The 25,112-nt window shown below is 34.9% G+C and overlaps 1 protein-coding gene across 1 annotated transcript; it reads left to right on the top strand.

Moving 5' to 3' along the window:
- Positions 1-1,770: 1,770 nt before the first annotated feature.
- Cisd2 (CDGSH iron sulfur domain 2) lies at positions 1,771-16,011 on the top strand. Its single transcript, XM_005325740.5, has 3 exons — positions 1,771-2,025; positions 11,985-12,199; positions 13,925-16,011. The coding sequence occupies exons 1-3, from the start codon at positions 1,923-1,925 to the stop codon at positions 14,012-14,014; spliced, it is 408 nt and encodes a 135-aa protein (XP_005325797.1). The 5' UTR covers positions 1,771-1,922; the 3' UTR covers positions 14,015-16,011.
- The last annotated feature ends 9,101 nt before the right edge of the window (positions 16,012-25,112 follow it).

Below are 25,112 nucleotides of genomic sequence, written 5' to 3'. Positions count from 1 at the left end.
AACCACCTTCCCAGAGATGCCTCTTATCTGACCTGCAGAGATTAAATAATAACAACCAATCCAGTTGGCAAGGGTGTTTGAGTCTCGAGTTCCATCATTTTCAGGTTAAATAAGCTTTCAAGTTCCTTCTTCCCTCAAACCAAAAGTAAACTCCCCAAAGTAAATAATAATGTAAAAACCAATCTTTCAATCATCACGTTGTATATCATCATTTATATTACCTTAGCTAGTGAATGGAAGGAATCTGCCTTTAAACATCTTTGTGGAATTTCCACTGTAATTTTGACAGTTTTGAACAGATTAAAACTGTGTGTGTGTGTATGTAATGTTAAAGCTAATATGTATTGTAATGGGTTAAAACTATATATTATAATTTATAACGTATGTATATTAATATACATATGTAATATAATAAAAATATGCATGTGTTTTATATATATTTTTAACCTGTATACATATACACATACCTGTATATAGATGTATGTATTAGTGAAAGATAATCACAGACTTTAAACAGTTCAGAGAATGAAAGATCCCTTTATAAGAAAAATTCCTAGCCAAGCATAATGGCAAATGACTGTAAAATCAGCTACTCAGGAGGATGATGCTGGAGGATTGCAAGTTCCAGGCTAGCTAGACTGGGCAACTTAGCAAGATCCTGTCTCAAAATAAAACATAAAATGGCTGGGGATGTGCCTCAGTGATAGAGCTTCCCTTTAAAATAAAAGTAAAATACCACGGAGAAGGGAGAAAAAAGTATTTATTACAAGCGGTTGTTCCATTAATTCATGAAAAAATGAAATATTGTATTATACAATACCGACTTGCAGTTCTTTGGTATTGTATGTTGTTGATCCAAAGAAGAACTGCAAATAACATCATGCACCCAACAAGCGCATTTCTTTGGATATTTTGACTTCAGCCAAAATACGAAACAAAGTAATGACAAGGAAGATGTTTCAAAGGACTGCAGATGTCTCTTTCCACCCTTCAAATCTTTTTTAGATATTAGTAAAAATAGGCAACATTTAAGACCAAATTGTGGATGTGTAACCGACGTGATTCTGCAATCTGCATTTGGGGTAAAATTGGGAGTTCATAACCCACTTCAATCTAATGTATGAAATACGATATGTCAAGAGCTTTGTAATGTTGTGAACAACCAATAAAAACAAACAAAAAGATCACGAATACTTCAGATTTTGGCAGAAGTCCTAAGGCTTTATACTCTTTAACGACTTGTCTTAAGTGTTTTAGTTGACCTTAGAACTGACCTGCAGATGGAACTAAAAATACATGAAGAATGACTATTACAGGTCTTGTGGAAAAGACAAAGACCTTAGAACTCTGGAGCAGGTTTGCACTAAGTTGCGGAGGTGCAGGACTGTAAGCAGTTGTCGGGTGGGATAGAGTATTTTAATTTTTCTTTTTTCTGTTTTTCGAAGAACCAGCCTTGTCGGGTGAGGCAACAGGATTGGGCACCGTAGGGCGAGGTGGGGGTGCTCTGGTATTTAACCTATCATGGGAAGAAGGGGCCGAAACTCACTTTTGCAAGGCACTTTCTGGTTTGAGAAAGCACTCTCACATGCTTTAATTTCATAGCACGCGACACCTTACCTGCGGACCTCCAGGGTCTACAAATGTAAGAGGCCCAAAGAGAGGGGACTCTTTGAAATCGAGATCCTAAGGAGCGCCTCACTACCCACGCGTTCCCGCGACTAGGGAGCGCCGCGCCCGCACGTCACTCGCCCACTACCAATCGGCGCCGGGCGGGTCACCTCTTTTCCCCGGGCCCCTCCGCCCCGCCCGCGCTCCGACTCAGGCCGTGAGCGCCCGCCGGCCGCTTCCGTTCTCGGCGCAGGCGCGGCAGCCCAGCCGGAGTGCGGAGGGGGCTCGGAGAGGAGCTGACGCCGCTGGCCAGGATGGTACTTGAGAGCGTGGCCCGCATCGTGAAGGTGCAGCTCCCGGCTTATCTTAAGCGGCTCCCAGTCCCAGAGAGCATTACCGGTTTCGCCCGGCTCACAGGTAACCCTCCCCATCAGCCAGTCCCCATCCTTACAAGCTCCCCCCCCCCCCCCGCGAGAGGGGGGAGGGGGAGAAGTGTAGAAACCCCCGTACTAGAGGCGGGGCGAAGCTGGAGGAGCGGCACGTGATCTCGTGACCCTGCCTGCGCCGGCGCAGCAGCGTCTGGAGCTTCAGCGAGGCCGCGTCTAGGTACTTGAGGGCCGAGGCTCTTGTGACCCCGTTGTCTTCGGTGTCCTACTGTGGCTAGAGACGAGGCTTTACTGAAAATGCTGAGTCAGGAGAGCGCCAGTCTCATTTCCTGCGCTACTCATCCATCGCTCTCTGCAGTGTCCTTTGTTTCAGCCGGGTTTAAGTCATCGTTATCCGAGGCGCTGCGTTAACGGGCGGCTTCGGCTCTCTCCGAGCGTGTGGGTGGAAGCGAGTGATGGGAGATAAGTACAGGCATCCATGTAATTGTTTCACTTAGAGATGAAATTATGAAATGACCTCCATCCCAAAGGTAGAGTTGACCTATCCTGGGGGCGTTTGAGGTCATTTTCTTTACTACAGTCTTGGGAGCAGTTGGAGGAAAGATGCCTTAGCTAGAAAGTGTTCGAAGGCTGGTGTGACTGGATGACAGCCTTTCAGTTAATTTTTTTTATGTCTTAAAGAGACTTTTAAAAAATCCCATTTTCTTCAATGAAAATTAGAAGCAAAAAACTTTAAAAGTTTCCATTATTGTTGCTTGTAATCTTTCTGTTTAGCTCTAACAAGTTTTAGAAGCAATTGGCTCTCTCATGATGACTCTGCATTCTTGGAAAACATATGGACTTCCTTAATAACCACATACAATTTACAGACAATTCTTATCTATCAGCAGCAACCCATCTTTATGTTACATTTTCAAGAGTAATGCTTTAAGACATTAAGTGTGGTACTGCCCTTTGGAAGTACAGTATATTCCAATACCTTGATTTTTAAAAACATTCTTTTCATCACATAAACCTTTGAAATAGAACTGCAACAATAAAATAGTCCCATTCAAAAGTCAGAAAACAACATATTTCCAGTTTACAAGCTAGCTATGAAACTTACAGATTTTACTCTTAAACCAGTGGGGATTTTAATAACATTTCCTAGGGTAACACAAATAGATGAGTGAACAAATGTAAAATCATTAGTGTTATTTATCCAGAAGGGGCCATTGAACAGTTTTTTTTTTTTAATAGTTGTAAGTGGACAGCATGCCTTTATTTTACTTTTATGCGGTGCTAAGGATTGAATCCAGTGCCTCACACATGCCTGGCAAGCACTCTGCCATTGAGCAGAAGTGAAAGAGTTGAAAACATACAGCCATAAAAGTTTCATATGTGTGTATGTTCATTGTAGCCTTATTTGTAAAACCCCCTGAATTGGAAGCAGCCAAGTATCTACCAAAAGAAAAGTGGATAAACAAATTATGATACATAAAAAGGAACGAATTCCTGATCCACTGTATGAGTTTCAAAAACTTCCTGATGTGTGAAAGAAGCTGTGGTTGTGAAAATATGTGTTGGAGGAGTAGAAAAGTGCAAGAGAATACTTTCTAGGGAGATGGAAATATTTTACATATTTTTATGCAAATATTTTCACACATTTTCAGTAGAGGCTAGAGAGATGCATTGTCGCAACACAGAGCTAACCACTGTTATTTTATGTAACTTATACCTCTATTTATTTAAAAAGAAAGTGGAACAAAATGTGAAAGCATAAAAGATCATTAAGTTCAAACAAAAGAATTGAGTTTCACTTATTTACATGTAAATAATAAAGGTTATTTCTGAAAGGCCAGAGTTTTATTTTAGGAAGTTTTTTAAGAATTTGGGAAAATACTTATATGATTACTGTTATAAAAGTTTTCTTTTCGGGCTGGGCTTGTAGTTCAGTGGTAGAGCACTTGCCTTGCACTTGTGAGGCAGTGGGTTGAATCCTCAGCACCACATAAAAATAAATAAAGGTATTGTATTCATCATAACTTAATTTTTTTTTTTAAGTTTTCTTTCCTCTCTAATTAGTCTGTATTTAAAAGTCAGTGTAATTAAGGATTGTATTGGCCCTTCTGGAGAACAGTGTGGATCTCATTTAAACATTTTCTTCCATATAATTATTTTGCAATTTAAAACTCCTCAAGTCATTAAGTATTTATTATTGAGCATCTATTGTGGGCCAGGCAGTGTTCTAGAAACTAAGACACTGTTTTATTCATAATAGAAGGAAACAGATTTTTAAATTGATCATTTATTTTACTAACCCTTTATCCTAATATAGTTTATATTAGGTTTCAAGTGATAATAGTAAAGTCATTCAGTGATAGTATTTTACTTTCATCTCTTCTACAGTTAAGAATAGAAATCATTTCTGTGTCTTAGCTGTAAATTATGCACAAAAAAGTCATAAAATCAACATCAACCAAGTTGTCAATATTATTTTTATGGTAATCTTTTGCAAATCTGAAATGGGAAACAAATTGTCCTGGTTTCTTAGAATATCATTTCTCATTGAGATCCAGATATGTTTATGTGTACTTTTAAAAATCTTTTTAATAATAAGAGCTGGGGACATGTTTTTATAATAATATTTGTGGCTCAGTAGTAAAGTGTGTGCTTGGCCTGCTTGAGGCCCTTGGTTCAATCCTTAGCACCAAAAAAAAAAAAAAAAAAAAAGTATTTGTTTTTATAGCTTAATCAGGAATAAGGGTGTTAGAGCTAGTGTATGTCACTATATAAAAGGTTGAATCTGCCCCTTCTGAAACCTAATTCTGTTGGCTTAAGGAGATAATTTCTTTCAACAGTTGAGAAAATTGATGTTAAATTGAGTGCTATTCTACCATAAATCTGTCTGACTTGAAAAAAAATTAATTTTTTAGATCAGGTATTTAGAAATGTAATTTCTGGAGAGTAAGATATGGACATTTGTACTTTTAATCAACATTCTTTGATTGACCTCCAAAAGGACAAAAATACATTTCTCTGTATCTCCATGAACCAGAGAAAATGTCTTTATTATTGAATGTTAAAAACAACCATTTTATGAATAAAACATTTCATCACATGAAAAACAAAATTGCTTGCTATTCAAGTTATTTTGACATGTTTTTCCTGTCTTGATTTTGTTTCTCTGATGGTACTCTGGTTCTTTTACCTTGTTAGTCTTGTTGTCGTTTGTTAAATAGTAGGTTATAGAAGTTTCATATAAATGTTAGGACACTTGTAATAATATTAGAAACATTAATATTAATTACACTTGTAATGTTAATATTAGAAACAGGTGATCTTCATATAAAGTAAGAAAGTCTATTGGAAGTGAAATATTTAATAAAATTTAAGAAGACTCAACCCTTTTACATTCAAATGAGTAAACAAAATGCTGCCTAACTGGGTGCTTTTAAAATGGATTAAATGTTGAGATTAGCTAGTTTCATCTATGTCACTTAGTTGTCAAAAATGCATCTCTCCCCAACCTCTAATCATCTTTCAGATTTTCATCTTCTCATCCTGGCTTGTCTCCTAAATCCTTGGTACTTCTCATAGAGGTACTACCTTGATATAAGTGAAACAAAACTCACCTGAGTAAACCACTTAACTTGTAGCTCTTGGAGTATTCTCTTTTTATCCTTTTCTCTGGAGAGAGCAGAGAATTGCCATTTTCTTTTGCGCAATTTCTTTGTAGAAAATATATTCACCCTTTCAAAGAAAGCTCTGTCTTTTAAAGCCTCTGCCATTCATCAGTGCAGTATTACCTCCTTACTTTTTTGTTGCTATTTGTGGACCATTAGTCTCTCCCTTACGTTCTTTAACCCATTTTTTTGCCTATCATCCCAGATCTGGAATACCTATAAAAAGCTGAATATAGTGTATAATATAATCATATAATATATAACTATATAAAGTAAGAATATAGTCAAAATATACTAATATTTACATGTGTATGCTAGATTATGATCTTCAGTTTATTTTAATGCACTTGTGTAAATTTCATCAATGTTAACATGAAATCTTGGGACTTAATGGATTAAGGATGCTGATGCATCATTTTCCCCTTTTTTGTACGTCTCCTGCACTCTCTCTTCCTGTTTAAAGTCACCTTTCTTATATATTTGGGGATGGGTTGTTTTTATTAGATGTCACCATCTATCTATGGAATGAAAGGATCTTTACTTCTTCCATTTATCTCATGCCCATAACTAACTTAACCAAAGTCTATTGATTTTACTACTTGAGTTAGTGGTTCTTAAATTTTGTGTTGATAATAGATCTATTCTTGGTGAATATCTTGAGATATCTATATCTTGAGATTTTGATGAAAGCTATGGTCTATCCTCAGAAAATGTGCACAAACACAATTGTTCAAGGGAATCCCAATAGATAATTTCTTACAGTTTGTACCCTCTTCTCTGCTTTAATGTGCCAGTATCCTAGTTTCAGCTGGGATCATTTTTTTCTGGGCTATTTCACTGTATTTCTAATAAGTTGTCTTGCCTCTTGTTTTCCTACCATCATCCCTCTCTGTTCTTCCTTATGGCCATCCTCTTATCTTCCAACAGATACCAGCTTAATTTCATTAATGAATCATTTTCCAAGTAAATTAATATTTAAATATGTCTGTGGTTTCCTATTATGCATGGAATAGATTCCCACTTATCTGATGCATATCAGAAATTTTCATCACATGGCACCTGCTGGGTGCCAAACATCTCTTGGGTTTCATTGTATTCCAGCAATACCATGGCAGTTAGTTTTCCAAACCTTTCATGACTGTCATCTATGTGCCTTTGCCAATGCTATTTCCTTTGCATAGAATGTAATTCCTCCTTTCATTTGCGTATGAGCTTCTGTAATCTTACTCATCTTTCAGAAACCTGGTTGTCAAAACCAATAACGTTTTTGTTCATTTCAGCAATGAATTACTCATTTCTTCCTCTGTATCTTATATATGATTGCCACATTACACAGTACTGTAATCCTTTTTTTTTGGAGGGGTACAGGGATTGAACTCAGGGGCTCTCAACCACTGAGCTGCATCTCCAACCCTTTATTGTATTTTTTTTTTTTTTTTAGAGACAGGGTCTAATTGAGTTTCTTAGTGCTTTGCTGAGTTGCTGAGGCTGGCTTTGAACTCATGATCTTCCTGTCTCAGCCTCCTGAGTTGCTGGGATTATAGGCATGTGTCACCTTGCCTGGCCTGTAATCCTTTTTAGTAGGTTTGTATTTGATAGAGGATGGACAACTCCTTTGTGATAGGATTGTATCTGTAATTTTGTATCTTTAATACTGTCACATTACTGTCCATGTTCATGAGGTTTTATAGTTTTAGAGGGTATATAGTTTTGGACTAATACCATTTCAAAAAGTAGATTTCACTCAGACTGTTTTATAAGTTATTACTTTATTGTAGGAGATAATAGCACCTCTTATTATATTATTTTAGAGCAGTGTTTTACCAAGGAATTACATGTTCAACATTTTGTGAAGTAGATTTTAAAACAATTAATACTATTTGTTCCCTGAGATTTGTGGATTAAGATTAAAAGAGCTATATTTAAAGAGTCCAAAGTTAAGATTTTCATCTTTACATTCTTATTCATTTGCTTTTTGACATTTTAGCCTCTTGTAACTTTCTTATAATATGTAGAATAATATTTAATGATATTCTACATTCAACAAACATTTATTGCATGACCACCAATTCAACATCTGCATTGGATGAGGGGGACAAAACCTAAAACATTGATTGCTGATCTAGAAGTTAAGTGTAAGTAAAAATTATAAATCAGTATCATGAGTGAGAAAGGGACTGACATTGTGCTCTTCCTTCATTCAGTAAGTCACTTATTAACATAGATAAGGCATCCACTTTGGGCTAAGAACATGGCTCCTTTCCTCTCCAGGTTTATATAAAGAGACAACTTTAGACACAAAGTAGTGTGATTGCAGAAATATGAAGAAAGGTGCTTGGAAGCATAGGAGGAAGTGATTGATTCTATGTTGTGAAACCAAAGAAGTCTTCTGGAAGAGGTAATATTTGAACCTAGTCTTACCATATAAATAGGTAAATGAGAGGTAGAAGCATTTTTGTAGAAGAAATTCCATCTGCAAAGACTGCTATTAGGCAATAACTTTGGCTGGCTTTGGGTGTGTGAAGGAGGGAATGTTTGGTGAGAATTGAAGCTGGGAAAGTAGTCTTGCTGTGCTATGGAGTTGGAAATTTAATGGAACTATTTAAAACAATGCTGTTTTTAAAAAAGTTTGTGGGATAGAAATGTTCTCTGTGCTATTTATTATGGTAGTCAATGATTATATGTAGATATTGAGCTCCTGAAAGGTGTCCAATTTTTCTTAGAAGTTGAATGTGTATAGTAATCATGTTTTTTAAATTTTTTCTGTATTTTATGAGACCTTGACATTTTGGGGACCTTGCTGTCCGTGAAAGTCTGTCTCTCCCAGGCAGAGTATTAGACTCTGCCTCTATCTAATTCCTAGAGATATTAAACAATTTGCCTCAGAGAAAACTTACCATATATTAACCAACCAATCCAAAGCCTATACTCCCAACCACCTCCTTTATCTAACTCCTTCTCATTAAGCCAGTATTTCCCCTTCCCTGAATCACCCTGGGGATAGATAAGAGACTACTAAAAACCACTCCTTTTGCCTGGAATCCACTAAAATGATTCCAGCTAGTCAGTAGAAGCTGTTTACCCTGTCCTGCCTTGCCTTTTCCATGGAAACCACAGTAAAGGCATGTGCCCTCCCCTCCCCTCGTTTTTTTCCCCCATCTCCTCCTCCCTCTAAGCCAACTCTGGTACTTCCCCATTTTGCCACCTCTTCTTGAAAACTCAAAGCAGTTGTGTACATGATTACCATACTTGCTTAAAAATGTTAAGATACAAATCAAAACAAGATGGTGGCTAATGGCTAACATATTAGACAGCACAGATCTATACAAAGATTCTAACCCCAAGAAACAGTTCTATTTCATGCACAGAACTTTAGTTCATTAAATAATCTTCATGGGGTGTCTCCTTTTTGGTTATGAGACTGTAGCAGCTAATGAGAAGACAATGTTCTTACCCTTACAGAGCTTCATTCTGGTAACTAACAGATTACATCTCCAATTCTACCATAGAGCATTGCCAAGTTTATTTGGCAAAATGTTTTTTTTCAAAGGAGTTGCTCCTGCTTCCTCTCCAGTCTCTGCAATCACTTTTCAAACTGCCATTTATTGCGTATCTTCTCTGTACCAAGCAATATCATATAGATGGTATGTATGTAGGTTTCATTTAGATCTCTTTGGCATGGCGCTATATCAAAATTTTATTTTGGAAGTATCAGTATTAGCCAGTGTTTCTTTCAGTAGTTAAATAGTAAGAAAATTGAGAGTAGTTTTTTACCAAGAGAGAAATAGATTTAATTTTATATCTGTTGGATTTGATTCACAATGATTTAAAACAAGTTTTGGATTTAGATTTTCAGGACTAAGCCTGCTAAGCTACAGTTTACCCACATGTGAAATGGGAATAATAATGTTACAATTAAATAGTTAAATAATAAATGGTGTTAAATGAGTTAGTACATTAATATTTATTAGCATATTTATTAGCATTTCTTGGCACATAATCCTGTTTTTCTCTTAACTAGGATATTTCTGTATAGTGCCTAGTAAGATAGGCACTCAGTGAAAGAAATTAAATATAACTCATCAGGAGGGGCTGGGGTTGTGGCTCAGTGGTAGAGTACTTGCCTAGCATGTGTGAGCCTTGGGTTTGAGTCTCAGTACTGCATATAAATAAAATAAAGGTCCATTTACAACTAAAATAAATATATATTTAAAAAAATATAACTCATCACAAACATAAAGGATTCCCTGTAGAATATTAGCAGGCTTTTGATAATTGTGTGCTGAAATGTTTGTCTTGGTTTCTTTATATGTTTATCTCTATAGGCATAGAGAACCATTTTCATTTAGATCACTTGTTATATTCCCTATCTTCTTTTTTTTCCGTATTTAATTTTCTTTTTAAAAAATTTAAAAAATCTATTCTACTCAGTTATACATGACAGCAGAGTACATTTTCATTTATTGTACACAAATGGAGCACAACTTTTCAATTCTCTGGTTGTACATGAAAAAAAGTCGAACCATTTTCATGCAACCATACATGTACCTTAGGGTAATAATGTCCATCTCATTCCACCATCTTTCCTGCCCCATCCCCCCCTACACACACACTCTTCCCAATCCAAAGTTCCTCCATTCTTCCTATGCTCCCTCCTCCCCAATTATTGGTCATTGATTGGGTTTTTGTTTTTTGGGTTTTTTTTTTCTTTTTTTCTTTTTTTTTTTTTTAGTTCTTTATGTATCCTGGAGATTAGTGCTCTATGTATCCTGGAGATTAGTGCTCTATCTGATATGTGTGTGGTAAACATATTCTCCCATTCTTAGAGAAACATTTGGCTTTTGGGGATTGGCTTACTTCGCTTAGCATGATATTCTCCAACTCCATCCATTTACCTGCAAATGCCATAGTTTTATTCTCTTTTAATGCTGAGTAATATTTCATTTTTTTATCCATTAATCTGTTGAAGTGCATTTAGGTTGGTTCTGCAGTTTAGCTATTGTGAATTGAGCTGCTATAAACATTGATGTGGTTGTGCTACTATAGTATGCTGATTTTAAGTCCTTTGGGTATAGACTGAGGAATGGGATAGCTGGGTCAAATGAAGGTTCCATTCCCAGATTTCCAAGGAATCTTTGGATTCTACTTTCCAGAGTGGTTGCACAAATGTGCAGTCCCACCAGCAATGTATGAGTGTGTCTTTTCCTACACATCCTTGCCAATCCTTATTATTGCTTGTATTCTTGATAATTGTCATTCTGACTGGCATGAGATGAAATCTTAGAGTAGTTTTGAGTTGCCTTTCTCTCATTACTAAAGATGTTGAATTTTTTAAATATATTTGTTGATTGCTTATATATCTTCTGAGAAGTGTCTGTTCACCTCTTTAGCCCATTTATTGATTGAGTTATTTGGTTTTTTTGGTGTTAAGATTTTTGAGTTCTTTATATATCCTGGAGATTAGTGCTCTATCTGATGTGTGTGTAGTAAAGATATTCTCCCACTCTATAGGCTGTCTTCATGTCATTGTTTCTTTTGCTAAGAAGAAGCTTTTTAGTTTGAATCCATCCTAGTTATTGATACTTTATTGATATTTTATTTCTTGCACTTTAGGAGACTTGTTAAGGAAGTTGGGGCCTAATCCAACATGATAAAAGATTTGGGATAATGCCCTGTCTTAAGTGTTCATTAAATGTCTTTGGAGTACCTAGCCTGTCTTAATGAACATTTAATGAACACTTAACAGAATGAAATTCATCTTAAAATGAGAACATTGAATATATGCAAGTTTTAATTCATTAAGATAGTGTATTTTACATAACATTTTGGTATTCTTCAGAAACATTTACCCAAAAAAGTAAGTTGAAGCATTTGAAGATACTCCTAATCTAAAATTATAAATCAGAGGTAAAAATTTTATGAATATTGTTATATGATTTTAAACATGGTATTAAGGAGAGAAGAATGAAAATGTTTTTTAAACTTAAATGTATCACACTGAGTTTTACTTATAATTATGATCAATGTAATTCCTGATAAAAGTAAAGACAAACAAAAATATACTTAATGGGTACAATGACATTTAAAATAGGTTTCTGAAAATAAGATTTCCAGTTTCATGAGTCTTAGTTTATCCCATAAATAAGATAGTCCTAGATAGAACTGGGTTTATCGTGTGATTTATTCTGTTTTACAGGTAAGTTAAATGAGAAATTAATGTGAGAGTAGCAGTAAGTAGAGTAAGCTCATGGACCCAACTAGACATGCTATTTTGCATTTTTTTTAACATAAGCATGCAGATTCTGACAAATATGTACATATTTAGTTTCAGAATGGCTTCGGTTATTGCCTTTCCTTGGTGTACTTGCACTACTTGGCTACCTTGCAGTCCGTCCATTCTTCCCGAAGAAAAAACAACAGAAGGATAGCTTGATAAATCTTAAAATACAAAAGGAAAACCCTAAAGTGGTGAATGAAATAAACATTGAAGATTTGTGTCTTACTAAAGCAGCTTATTGTAGGTGTTGGCGTTCAAAGACGGTAAGATGTCTGTTTACCTGTACAATGAACTTTTGTGGAGTTAAGAATTGTTTTGTTTCTTAAGTACCAGTTTTGAGGTTCTGTGAGAGATTTTTTCCCTTAGTAGTCTACTTACATTAGAAAAGTTAGAACAATAAATAAAGATAGAAATCTGATGTTTTCCCAATGCTCATCACTGTCTAGAGGAACATATGTTTTAAAATACACTTAATTTTTGAGAGAGGATATAGGTTTAGTAAAAAGAGCTTAAGCATTGAAGTCAGAATAGTGTATAAATCTAATGCCTGTCACTTGGGCAAGTTAGGCAAGTTGTCAACTTTGTACAAGTTACTTTTTTTTGGATCTGAGGTTTGAGCCCTGTGGTATTTACCACTGAGCTACATCCTTAGCCTGTATTTTTTATTTTGAGATAGGGTCCACTAAATTGCCTAGACTGGCCTTGACTTGCTATTGATTTGTCTCAGCCTCTGGAGTTGCTGAGATTATAGGCATATGCCACTATGCCCAGCTGTAAATTATTTCATTTTTAATCTCTAATTTTCAGCATTCAAAAAAACAAAAACAAAACAAAACTGTTACTATATCAACATTGCAGATATTTTTGAGAAATTAGTAAAATCATATTTATAAATTTTTCTACTTAAGATGAGCTAGTAAATGGGAGCTATAATTACTGATGATTTTTAATAAAAGGAGTTTAGAGTAATGAGTATTATAAGTAGTTAATGAAATCTGTTTTCTTTGATCATAGGTTATTTAAGATTTTAAGTACAATTCTTCATCACAGCATGTTTTATAATAAAATTTAGAAACTATCTGATGATAGAACAATTAAAGTACAGCATAATACAAATGATAGAAAATTAGGACTCTTTTATAAATCATGTTTTTAAGGAATATTTAGTGATGTGAGATCCTGATTTAATACAAGATAGAAAAGCATATTATAGAATGATCCTAGTTTTTAAAAATGTGAATACACAGTAAATGCACAAAATGTTACATAAATCTGATAGATTATGAGTGAAATTTTTTTCATTAATTTTTTTTTCAAAAATCCCATGGTATACATAATCTTTACGGTGAAAAAAACAGTATAGAATAATTTAAATTTAGATTTCATTTTAAAATTTAAATAATTTAAGAGATGAGCTCAAATTTAGTGTTTCATAGAGAATAAGAATTTATCGTTGATTGCATTTTAAACCTTATATGGAATCATCCAGATTTTTATTTAAAATCGAAACCAAATGAGTTAGTTATTTAGATTGTTAGATTTGCTGTGGGTATCAGAATGTGGTCAGAATGTATCTATTATTCAGAAAAGCTATCTGATAAAATTTCTTTTTTTTAGCAAGGATATGCTTTCTTTTTTTTTTTTTTTAAAGGATGGGTGCCCCAACCTATGCTCTTTATTTATTTATTTTTGAGAGAGAGAGAGAGAGAGAGAAGAGACCGAGAGAGAGAGAATTTTTTTAATATTTATTTTTCAGTTTTTGGTGGACACAATATCTTTATTTTATTTTAATGTGGTGCTGAAGATTGAACCCAGTGCCCCGTGCATGCTAGGCGAGTGTGTTACCGCTTGAGCCACATCCCCAGCCCCAGGATATGCTTTCTTTATGATAGCATATCACAGATATTTATGAGAGCACATTTCACAAATATTTCTATTTAATCATATTTTTAAAATAACACTAATTCTTTTTTTTTTTTTCCTTTTAGTTTCCTGCCTGTGATGGTTCCCACAATAAACATAATGAATTGACAGGAGATAATGTGGGTCCACTCATACTGAAGAAGAAAGAAGTGTAATAGTAATGATTTAGGATTGGTCAATTGTGTGCTGTAAAATCTTCCAACAACATTTTCTCATTTTTTGTGTATACAAAATCTTTGAAATGGTGGTTTTAATTATTACCACTGGCTGAATAATTATTTCTGCCAATTTATTTTCTTGCTACACTACTGTTTATATTTGATATTTAGTATATTCAAAGTCATTTATGTAGAAGTTATCTGTCAAGCCTCATTCTGACTTCAAGGAATTAATGTATATTTCGGCAATAAAATCCATACTTCTGGTTTTAATTAATTTAGAAATTAAAATTTTGGCAATGTGTCCAACACTGTTTCTTTTGATGATTAATAATGCAACAGAATCCGTACTTTAAAATTTCGCTACACTGTTAAATATTTTTTATATTGCTTTGTTTTGATCCTTTGAAATGATTTTATCTTCCTTTGGCCTTCACACTCTGATTTTTTAGGTGAATTAAGAAAAATATTACCATCAAGAATTACTTAAGGTTACAGAGATAAGCTTTTTTGCTTTATAGAAATTGTTGTTTCATTAATATGAATACCCCAATTTCAAAAAATTAGTAAACTGGATATAAAAAGTTCCAATGAGGAATAGTTATTTACATTATAAAAGATTTGTTTACTTTACAAAAGGCACGTTGTGTGTGTATGTATTGTGTGTCTGTCTGAGCTAGTGACAGCTGGGGGTAGGGTGGCAAGAACATTTAATATCTAAATGTACCTGCTGCTGCAATTTGAGGTCAGTTAGAAATAAAAGCATATCTGAATTCAGATTAAAATGTTAAGTAGTTCAAACATTTTTCTCTTAATAGTATAAATCATTAAAACAAAACATTAAAATATTTTCAAAATAAATTTAATGAACAATCTTCAAAATATTCACAAATATTTTCTTTTTAACATACACTGAGCCATATCCCCAGCCCTTTTTTGTATTTTATTTAGAGACAGGGTCTCACTAAATTGCCGAGGCTGGCTTTGAACTAGCGATCCTCTCGCCTCAGCTTTCCAATCTGCCAGGATTACAGGCATGTACAGTACAGTTCTTATAATAATAGCATGTACAGTACCAGCATGTACAGTACAGTTCTTATAATAATAGCTGCTTAAGTTAGGCTTTTTCTTTTCTTTTTGGTATTGGGAATTGAACTTAGGGGTGCTTTACCGTTGAGCTACATCCCCAGCCCTTTTCATTTTTTTTTTTTTTTGAGAAAGGTCTCACTAAGTTGCTTACTACCTTGTTGTGTTATTGAGGCTGGCTTCAGACTTGTGATCCTTCTGCCTCAGCCTCCCAAGTAGTTAGGATTATAGGCATGTGTCTGTTTATTAAAGGTACAATCCATTCAGTTCACTGTTTTCTTTTTTATATGTAGAGGTGCCAGGAGTCAGGCATTTAATTCTTCCAGTAATAAATCTAATAATTATTGAGCATTTATATGTATCTGGCACTTCACTAACATGGTAGTTGGATTTTGAATTTATTACATGTAATGTCAAAAGGTTGTACTGCCTGATCTTAACTTTGTGATTAATAGCAAAAATTTTAGTTAGAAATCTAGTCTGTAGTTTCTAAGAAGTCCAAAATTATTGTTCTTTCCTCTTCCCATTTATCAGCGAAGGAAAAATACAACATTGCTCTTTTTTTTTTTTTTCCCTGTGACTTTTATTCAATACCCTTAAGGGCTTCACTGACTGTCAAGAGTAATCAATTATTTTTTCTAAGGTTGGTCCCAAGACTTGGAGAAAGTCCTCCTTACCAAAAGTTTATATATTCTTGTCTGTGTGTTTGTGGTCATGAAATGTTGGGTTTTTTTTTTTTTTTTTTGTAAAACCATTCACTGTAACTCAGCAACATGTCTCTAAACATGTTCTAGTGTTTTCCATACTTAGATTTCACAGAAGATAAATTTTCTGAGAATATGTAGTCTAAAATGAAATTGTCAACTTTTAATTTTGTCAAATAAATAAGAGCACTTAAAATATTGAAAGTGAATTCTGTCATAGAAAGGTAATTCTAATGCACAAAAAGTAAAATGGTTAAACTCTCACAATAAAGGGTTTCTCCCCCTCCACATTTTCCATTTTAAAAATATGTTTAAAGAGCTATGCCAAATATTTTCCTGCCTGTGCAAATTTTTCAGAAGCCTGAACTGGTAGCAAGCTGTTATTTTAATAATTCTTTTACATAAGTAGTATTGTCAGTTGCCACCACTTCCCAGAATACTGTTATGTGTATCTTAAGAAACAGACATTAAATGCCTCTGAATTGATACAATAAAAGTAACTTAGCTCTTGAAATACATGTTTCTAGAGTCTTCAGGAAATACACTGTCTCAAGATTGTTTTGAGAGCTGCCTTTCCTGCTTACCTAGGGAACTACTCATGCCTTACTCAGCTAATGGGCACCATCATTACATAAACATCAGGTATCCAGAAGGGTTAGCAGGCTTGAGGTATTAATGATTCATTCATGTGGATAATTAAGCAAGTTGTATACGTTAAGCACATTACAATTCAGCCTTGACTTCAGTGCTTCATATGATTCATGAAGTACTTTTGTATTTTGTAACCAAATTTGTAATACGTTTATGGGAAGCCAATTAAGCCAACTGCTGATCTATCTAGTTCTGCCTTCCCCACTGTGATCCCACAGTCTTTCGATAGAAATGTGCTGTCAGACACTCTTCCTGTCCAGAGAGTTTCAAAACTCCACTGTTTAACAGGGTTCTTCATCTAACAATTGCACTTTTGTTATTTAGGGCAATATGACCAATCTGGGGAAGACCAAGTACGATATTACTAATGTTTGCACTAGGTGAGCTCCTTAGCTCCCCATCTTCATAGTCTATATTCTTATTTCATATCTAGTTCTAACACATTTGGTTTCTGTCAAATTTGGTTTCTCCTGAGCAGATCACAAGTACAGATAATATTTTACTAGAAGCAGGTAAACAAGCAGATGTGACAGTTAAAAACAGGAGAGATGACCAGAAGATAAATTTAAAATGAACATTAAACATATAGCAGCTTTAATATAGGATCCTGCACACCACAGTTCTTACATCACCATGATCAAATTATACAAGTGATATTTAGTGATGAATCTAAAGTAGTGTGTGATATATAAGAAGGCAGACGAGTATGTGCTGCATTTAGTGGTCACATTTTCCACTTTAAATAGTTAAAAGCTTGTTGCTTAACATGGTATATTCAGATGGAAAACTTAGGCAGAATATACTTTGGCTCTTTCTTTGGTATGTGGAGACTTTATTGCAGGAAATTTTTCCATTCCGTTGAAACATTTTTCAAGGTTAATGACAGTAATTGACTACATAACTTATTAAAATACAGGGAAAACTAAAGAAAGCAAGGGGATTTAAATTACATAAATCATGTTACATGACCACCTCCCTTTAGGGAAAATTTAAAAATGCTTAAAAACCACAGACATACCCATTCTGGGACTGCCTTATTACCGTTGCTCCACCTGGGTTGGATCACAGGGCACCTATGGCTGTTAGGTTTCAACTATGTTGCCGTGTCTAAGGCTAGGCTTGAGTTTGTCAAAATAGTCTTAATGAAAGCTCACTTTATTGTTAAAGTCAACTAGTTTTATCTTTTGCAGAAATCCAGTTTAGTAATGTTACTGTGTAAGCATCGTTTTAATGCAGTATACAAATTAGATAGTCAATTATTAGCAATTACACAGTTTTATTTGGCCTCTAAGGATGTTGGAAATCTGTTTAGAAATTTTTAATAATATTTAAGTTTAGTTGTAGTTGGACACAATACCTTAATATTTTATTTATTTGTTTTTATGTGCCGCTGAGGCTTAAATCCAGGGCCTCACACAGTGCTAGGCAAGTACTATACCGCTGAACCACAACCCCAGCCCCCAGCCCTAACTATTTCTTTCAGTCAGAGATGCTATCACTCTAACTTTCCTTTGGTTTGAATTCTTGATTCATTGCTTACTAAAAAACTATTTTCAAGCAATTATGGTAAGAAAGCATATTTGTGACCAACTGTTCTCTTAGAACACTAGTCAAGTAGATCAGCTACAATGTTAACAATCCTCATTTCTATTATAAGGCTGTAATTTTCCAAAATAATATTGAAGGGGGAGAGGGTAATAAATAGCATAATTAAGGGAGAAAATTAAAATGTCAAAAAACGATTCACCAAAATTTCAAATTTCCTGTAATTTTCCATCAGTCCCCTCATATATTTCTTTGCAGTCACACTAAAGATATAAATCAATCCCGTTCAAAATTTAAGAAACTCAAAACTTAGAAGTACATCTGAGTCTTTAACTCTGAGATTTTAAAATTAAATAGTATAGGTATAGGAAAATAGAAAACTTTTTGTTGATGTGATTACATGCTTAGGAAACAGTGTTTAAGAAAAACAAAAGGGATTTTGGTAAGGCATTTGGAAACAAGATGAATATACAGAATTTATTAGCAACAAAAGCCTTGAAATGCTAATGGGAAATATTTCATTCACAATAGCAAAAATAATAAAAATTAAATTTACCAAGAAAAACATGGGAAGAATAATTACCATTGTGGGAATATAAATCTAAAATTACATAAATTCAATAAATTTCACATTGGAACCACAGGAACCTTTAAAAATTTGATCAGATTATGAGACATGAACTTTGGAATGACTTAAAAATAAGTATATTAAAAGAATATAGAAGAAAATATGGCAAAAAGTAAAGTGTCACAAAAGATAGAGCCAAATATCAGTAATTATAATAAATACAGGGGAAATTCCAACATGAATTAACAGTAAACATCAGTAAAAATAAACCTAAAAAATGAGTAAAATAAAATGAATAATGTTGAGCAGAAAAAGGATAGAGTCACTTTGTGTTACATAAATAAAGCAAGAATGGTCTCTTGATGCCTAGGTTTTTTCTTCACAATGGGCTGAGTGAAACTCTTTAGCTCAAAAGCCCACTAGCAATCACTAATCTACATTCAGACTTTTTTAGCTACCACACATGAGAGAGAACATGTAGTACTAATCTTTCTCTGTATAACTTCATTTATCACCCTGTCCTTCAGTTCTACCCATGTCACCCCAAATGACAGGATTTTATTCCTTTTTTATTTTTTTAAAATGACTGATGAATATAAGGTTTTGTATAAATACCACACTTTTTTTTTTTTTTTCCAGTGCTGGGAATTGAACCCAGGACTTGTGCATGCTGGTAAGTACAATTTTTTTTTTTTTTTAAGTCCATTCATCTATTGATGGGCATCTAGGTTGACTCCATATCCTAGCTCTCATGAACAGTGCTGCAATACACATGGGAGTGCAGGTATCTTTGGTATGTTGGTTTCACTTTCCTTGGATATGGACCCAGAAATTGGATAGCTGGAATATATTTCTAGTTTCTTGAAGATCCTCCACACTGTCTCCATATTGCTGTATTAATAATTTACATTTCCACCAAATGTGTATGAGAGTTCCCTTTTCTCTATACCTTTGTCAGCATTTTTGTTGTTGTTGGTCTTTTTTTAATAGCCATTCTAACTGGCGTGGGATGATAGCTAATCGTGGTATTGATTACTGCTAGAGATGGAGAAGGGGCATAGGGAATGAATATGGAGGTTGGATAATGGGTACTTAAACACAGTTGGGTAGAAAGAATAAGTTCTAGTGTTCTCTAGTCCAGTGGAGCAACTGTAGTTCTCAATAAACTATTATATATTTTATGAATAGCTAGAATAGAGGAGCTCAGAGGCTCCAAACATAAGTACAATCAGTACATATTGTATACATTTATTGAAATATATCACACTGTACCTCATAATATGTACAATTATGAATTAACCAAAAATTATTTTTAAATGCTTAAGGAGATGGAAATGCTATCTATCATAATTTGATCATTACACTTGTATACACACAAGTATTGAATTATTACACTCTTATGTCATAGATATGTAAAATTACAAATTTTAAAGATACTAACATTTTATAAAACCCCCTCACACCAAACTTAAATCTTATATATCCAATTGTCTTAAACAGCACAAATAAGCAGATTATTAGCTTTTTAGAGCTTGCTTTCTTTCCTTATCCCATGAGACTATCCCAAATCTGCTTGCCACAGATGAAATAAAGACCCCAAGCTGCTGGTACCCCTTAAGGTTCTCTAACCAGAGACTCCTTGCCATGCTTGGGTGACGTCACTGGGACACCTATGCTCCCTCTCTGATCCTTTTTCCCCCAGGAGTTCCCTTACTCTCCTGCCCTTCAGGGTGATGGCCCCCAGGCTTCATTGTCTACTTGGCCTCTTGCTGTGAGGGCTTCCCAGCTTCATTCCTGCTTCTCCACCCCTCACCTCATATAAACAGTCAACAGAGTACCCAAATAAATCTTGTGTGGTGCTACTGCCACCTTGTGGTCATATCTTCTTCCTTTGATCAATGCCAAAATCAAACTCACTCCCTTACATAATAACACCAGTGAAAATTCACCAGGAAGATATGCCAGTTCTAAAAGATACCTAATAATCATCAAAATACATAAAAATTAATAGAACTGTGAAGAGTAATTGACAAGTCTACAAATACAGTGAAATTTTAGTACATCCTTCTCAGCAGTCAGCCAAGTGGACATAAAATTAGTAAGTCTCTAGAGATGATACAGAACTCTTCAATCAACAAAGAATTTCTGTTCTTTCCAAGAATATTTGAAATATTTTATAAAGACATTAGGCTTAAAGATAAATATCAATTTTTATGTTGATGTACGAAATACCAAGCACTATTATTAGAAATCAATAATAAAGTTATCCAAAATAAATCCATAAATTTTTAGAAATTAAAAACCTCTTTCCAGGGGCTGGGGATATAGCTCAGTTGGTAGAGTGCTTACCTTGCATGCACAAGGCCCTGGGTTCAATCCTCAGCACCACAAAACAAAGAAAAACAAAACCTTTACAAATAACTCATAGAATCAAGAAGAAAGTTTAAATTACAACATAAATTTAAGTTTAAATAAAAAGAGGGATAGTTGCTAGGAGCAATTTATAGTCACTGGAAAGAAAACAGCATATATTTAGAGTCTTGTTTGATATATATGTTAACTCTTATACCCTTTGTCATAATGTAGTACACAGACCTTGGAACTGTCTGGACATTCTGCAGCATATCATTTTTATCCATTGTATTTATCAGTTAAAATAGACCACAAGAGTAAGGAGTAGACATCCTTACTTGGATGTCCAAGTAAGGAGTATCTTGGACACCTGGTAAGGCACATGCATCCCCAAGGGTGACAGAAACGCCCCTGGAGATTAAGGGCCCTGCCACTCCAGTAAAGATTCTTAGAGGTCCAGTGGTCTCATGTATGTTTAAATTGGAGGACAAATTATTGCATCTTGCATATCCACTATGAAGAAGCAGGCAGACTTCATAGGTTTTGGAGGCAGATATTAACATATTTAGGGACACTGGTAGTACATGTGCTAAGTGACAGAGAAGGCTGCCAGCTTTGATAAAAACTTAGGAAAGAAAAGGGCTCTGTTGCTGGTTCAGACTATAGTGCAAATAGCCCTCGTATTTGGGCCAAACAACCAGTAAATTCTATGATATTAGAAATACATGCAATGAGAGAAGACACCTTGTGGAGTTCATGGAAAACTGCAATAGGAGAATCACAACATAGTCCTGCGGAGCTCTCTAGCAAGGCCATGCTCTCTGTAGATAATTATATGCTCTATAATCACACAACATCCCCTTTTGGCATCTTACCCATGTGTCCCATCAACCTATATACAACTGAAAACTAGGAACTTAATGGGTTAAAATAGCTCTGGGCATGCTACTGAAGTTAGATAGAGATAGCCTTTTTGACAATGGGCATTAAGTGACCATATGGCTAGAAGTTCTCATCATGAACTTGGTTTTCTTAGACCTACCGCTTGGTAAAGACAGACTGGCTTAGCAGCAATCCATAATAAAGTGAAAGTAGCACACTAAGGACTGGGTATGAAAGTGACTGGAGGGAACAAGGAAGCAGTAGGAGCAGTTGTCCCACATCTCCATGTCATCAAAACTGTGGCAGTGGAGTTTTTAGCTTGTAACTATGGATGTATGGGAATATTGCTAAAGGAGAGTAAAAACTGAGCTTGATTCATTGACTAGTCAGCTCAGGATGTGGATGCAAGGCAAAAGGACAGCTGCCTATGTCAGCAATGGAAAGAGAACAATAGATTAAATCCTCCCAAGATGGTTCAACCCATTCAAGTCAATAGATACAATATACCACATTAACAGAATTAAGGACAAAAAACTCATATGAACATCTCCATAGATGCATAAAAAGCATTTGACAAAATTCAATATCATCATGATAAAAATTCTGAACAAATTAGATATAGAAGGAATGTACTCCAACACAATAAAGATCATGTATGAGGGCTGGGGTTGTGGCTCAGTGGTGGAGTGCTTCCCTGGCATGTGTGAGGCCCTGGGTTCAATTCTCTGCACCACATGTAAATACATAAAATAAAGGCTCATCCACTACTAAAAAATTAGTTTAAAAAAATTACACATGACAGGCCCACAGATAACATCATTCTCAATGGTGAAAAGTTGAAACAGGGGCTGGGGATGTAGCTCAAGTGGTAGCCTGCTTGCCTGGCATGCGTGCGGCCCAGGTTCGATCCTCAGCACCACATACAAAGATGTTGTGTCTGCCGAAAACTAAAAAATAAATATTTTTTTAAAAAAAGTTGAAACATTTTCCTCTAAGACAGGAATCAAGGAAATCCACTCTCACCATTTCTATTCAAAATAGTACTGTAAGTTCTAATCAGAGCAATTGGGCAAGAGAAAAATATATAAGACATCCAAATCTGAAAGGAATAAGTGACATCATGTGTGCAGATGACATGATCCTATATATAGAAAACCTTAGCTATTCTTCCATAAATCTGTTAGAACTAATAAATTCGGTAAGGTTTCAGGATACAAAATCAACATACGAAAATCAGCAATGTACGGGGTTGGGGGTGCTGGGGTTGTGTCTCAGCGGTAGAGCGCTTGCCTACCACATGCAAGGTCCTGGGTTTGATCCTCAGCACCACATAAAAACAAATAAACAAAATAAAGGTATAGTGTACAACTAAAATATATATATATACCTTTATTTTGTCTGTATATATATATATATATATACACACACATATATATATATATATGTATATACACACATATATATATATACATATATATATATATATATATATGAAAATCAGCAATGTTTCTATATACTAATACACTCTCTGGAAAAACAAACAAAAGAACTTCATTTATAATAGCTACTAAAAAATAAAATAATAAGGAATAATTTAGCCAAGCTGATGAGATACCTGTAAATTGAAACCCATAAAACACAGATGTAAGAAATTGAAGAAGACAGAAATAAACTGAACATTTATCCCGTGTGCATGGATGGAAGAATTAATGCTTTTAAAATGTACATACTACACAAAGCAATCAACAAATTGATTGCAATTTCTATGTAATTCCAATGTCAGTTTTTAAAGTAATAGAAAAAAATCCTAACATTTATATTGAACCACAGAAGACCTCAAATAGCAAATTTTGAGCAGAAAGAACTAAGCAGGAGCCATCTCCCATCTGGATTTCAAAATATACTACAAAACTAAAGTAATCAAAATAGCATAGTACTGCCATAAAACAGACACACAGATCAGTGGAACAGAATAGAAAGCCCAGAAACAAATCCATTCAGTCAACTGGTTTCCAACAAAGGTACCAAGAACACACAATGGAAAAAGGGGTAATTTCTTCAATTAATGATATTGGAAGAACCAGATATCTACATGCAGAAGAATGATGTTAGAGCCTTATCTCATACCATACACAAAAATCAACTCAAAATGAGCTAAAGACTTTCAAGTAAAACTTGAAACTGCCAGGTGTGGTGGTACATGCCTGTGATTTCAGCCCTCAGAAGGCGGAGGTGGGAGGATTGCTTCAGCCTAGGGGTTTGAGACCAGCCTAGGCAGTGTAGCGAGACTCCATCTCAAAACAACAACAATAATGAACAACAACCCCCCCCCCAAAAAAAAAAAACCTGAAACAGTAAAAATGTTAGAAAAAAAGTATAGGAAAAACACCATGACATTGTTTTGGGCAATGATTTTCTAGATATGACCTTCTTTTTGTCAGCTTTTTTTGCTGTTGTGACCAAATACTTGACAAGAAAAATTGTAGAGGAGGAAAAGTTTATCTGGTGACAATTTTAGAGAAGGAAAAGTTTATTTGGTGCTCATAATTGCAGAGTTCTCAGTCCATAGGTGGTCAGCTCCATTGCTCTGGGCAGGATGTGAGGCAGCACATCACGGTGGAAGACTGTGGTGATGAAAGTAGTTCAGGACAGGAAACAGAGAGAGTGCTAAGCTCACCAGGGACAAAATGTAAACCCCAAAGGCAGGTCCCCAGTGACCCACTTCTTCCCAGACACACCTTACCTGCCTACAGTTACCACTCAGTTAATCCCTATCACTGGATTAGCATACTGATTGGATTAAGGCTCTCATAACCCAATTATTTCACATTTGAATGAATGCGATAGTATTGTTTCACACATGAGCTTTTAGGGGTCACCTCATATCTAAACCATAGCAACCCAAAACACAGGCAGTAAAAGCAAAAATAGACAAATGGGATTGCATCAAACTTAGCATAGCAAAGGGAACAATCAAAACAAATAGGTAGCCTACAGAATTGGAAAATATTCGTAAACCATATTTGAGAAGAAGTTTATACCCAAAATATACAAGAACTCAATAGCAAAAAAAAAAAGCCAATTTAAAAATAAACAAAGGATTTGAACAGACATTTCTCAAAATGAGATATAAAAGTGGCCAATAGGTATTTAGAAAAATAGTCAACATCACTAATCATCAGGGAAATGCAAATTAAAACTACATTGCAAAATCACCTCAAACTTGTTGGATAGCTATTATCAAAAAGACAGGGTAACAATGTTGGCCAGAATGTGGAGAATAGAGAATCGTCATATACTGTTGGTA

Source organism: Ictidomys tridecemlineatus, chromosome 9 (assembly GCF_052094955.1).
Source record: "Ictidomys tridecemlineatus isolate mIctTri1 chromosome 9, mIctTri1.hap1, whole genome shotgun sequence".
Lineage (NCBI taxonomy): Eukaryota > Metazoa > Chordata > Mammalia > Rodentia > Sciuridae > Ictidomys > Ictidomys tridecemlineatus.
This window is presented reverse-complemented; position numbering and strand designations above follow the sequence as displayed.

Excerpts from the sequence above, each read along its gene's own strand:
- Cisd2 (XM_005325740.5), top strand. The coding sequence starts at position 1,923 with ATGGTACTTGAGAGCGTGGCCCGCATCGTGAAGGTGCAGCTCCCGGCT. Across the intron at positions 2,026-11,984 it reads CGGTTTCGCCCGGCTCACAG|TTTCAGAATGGCTTCGGTTA; the intron begins GTAACCCTCCCC and ends GTACATATTTAG. Across the intron at positions 12,200-13,924 it reads GGTGTTGGCGTTCAAAGACG|TTTCCTGCCTGTGATGGTTC; the intron begins GTAAGATGTCTG and ends TTTTCCTTTTAG.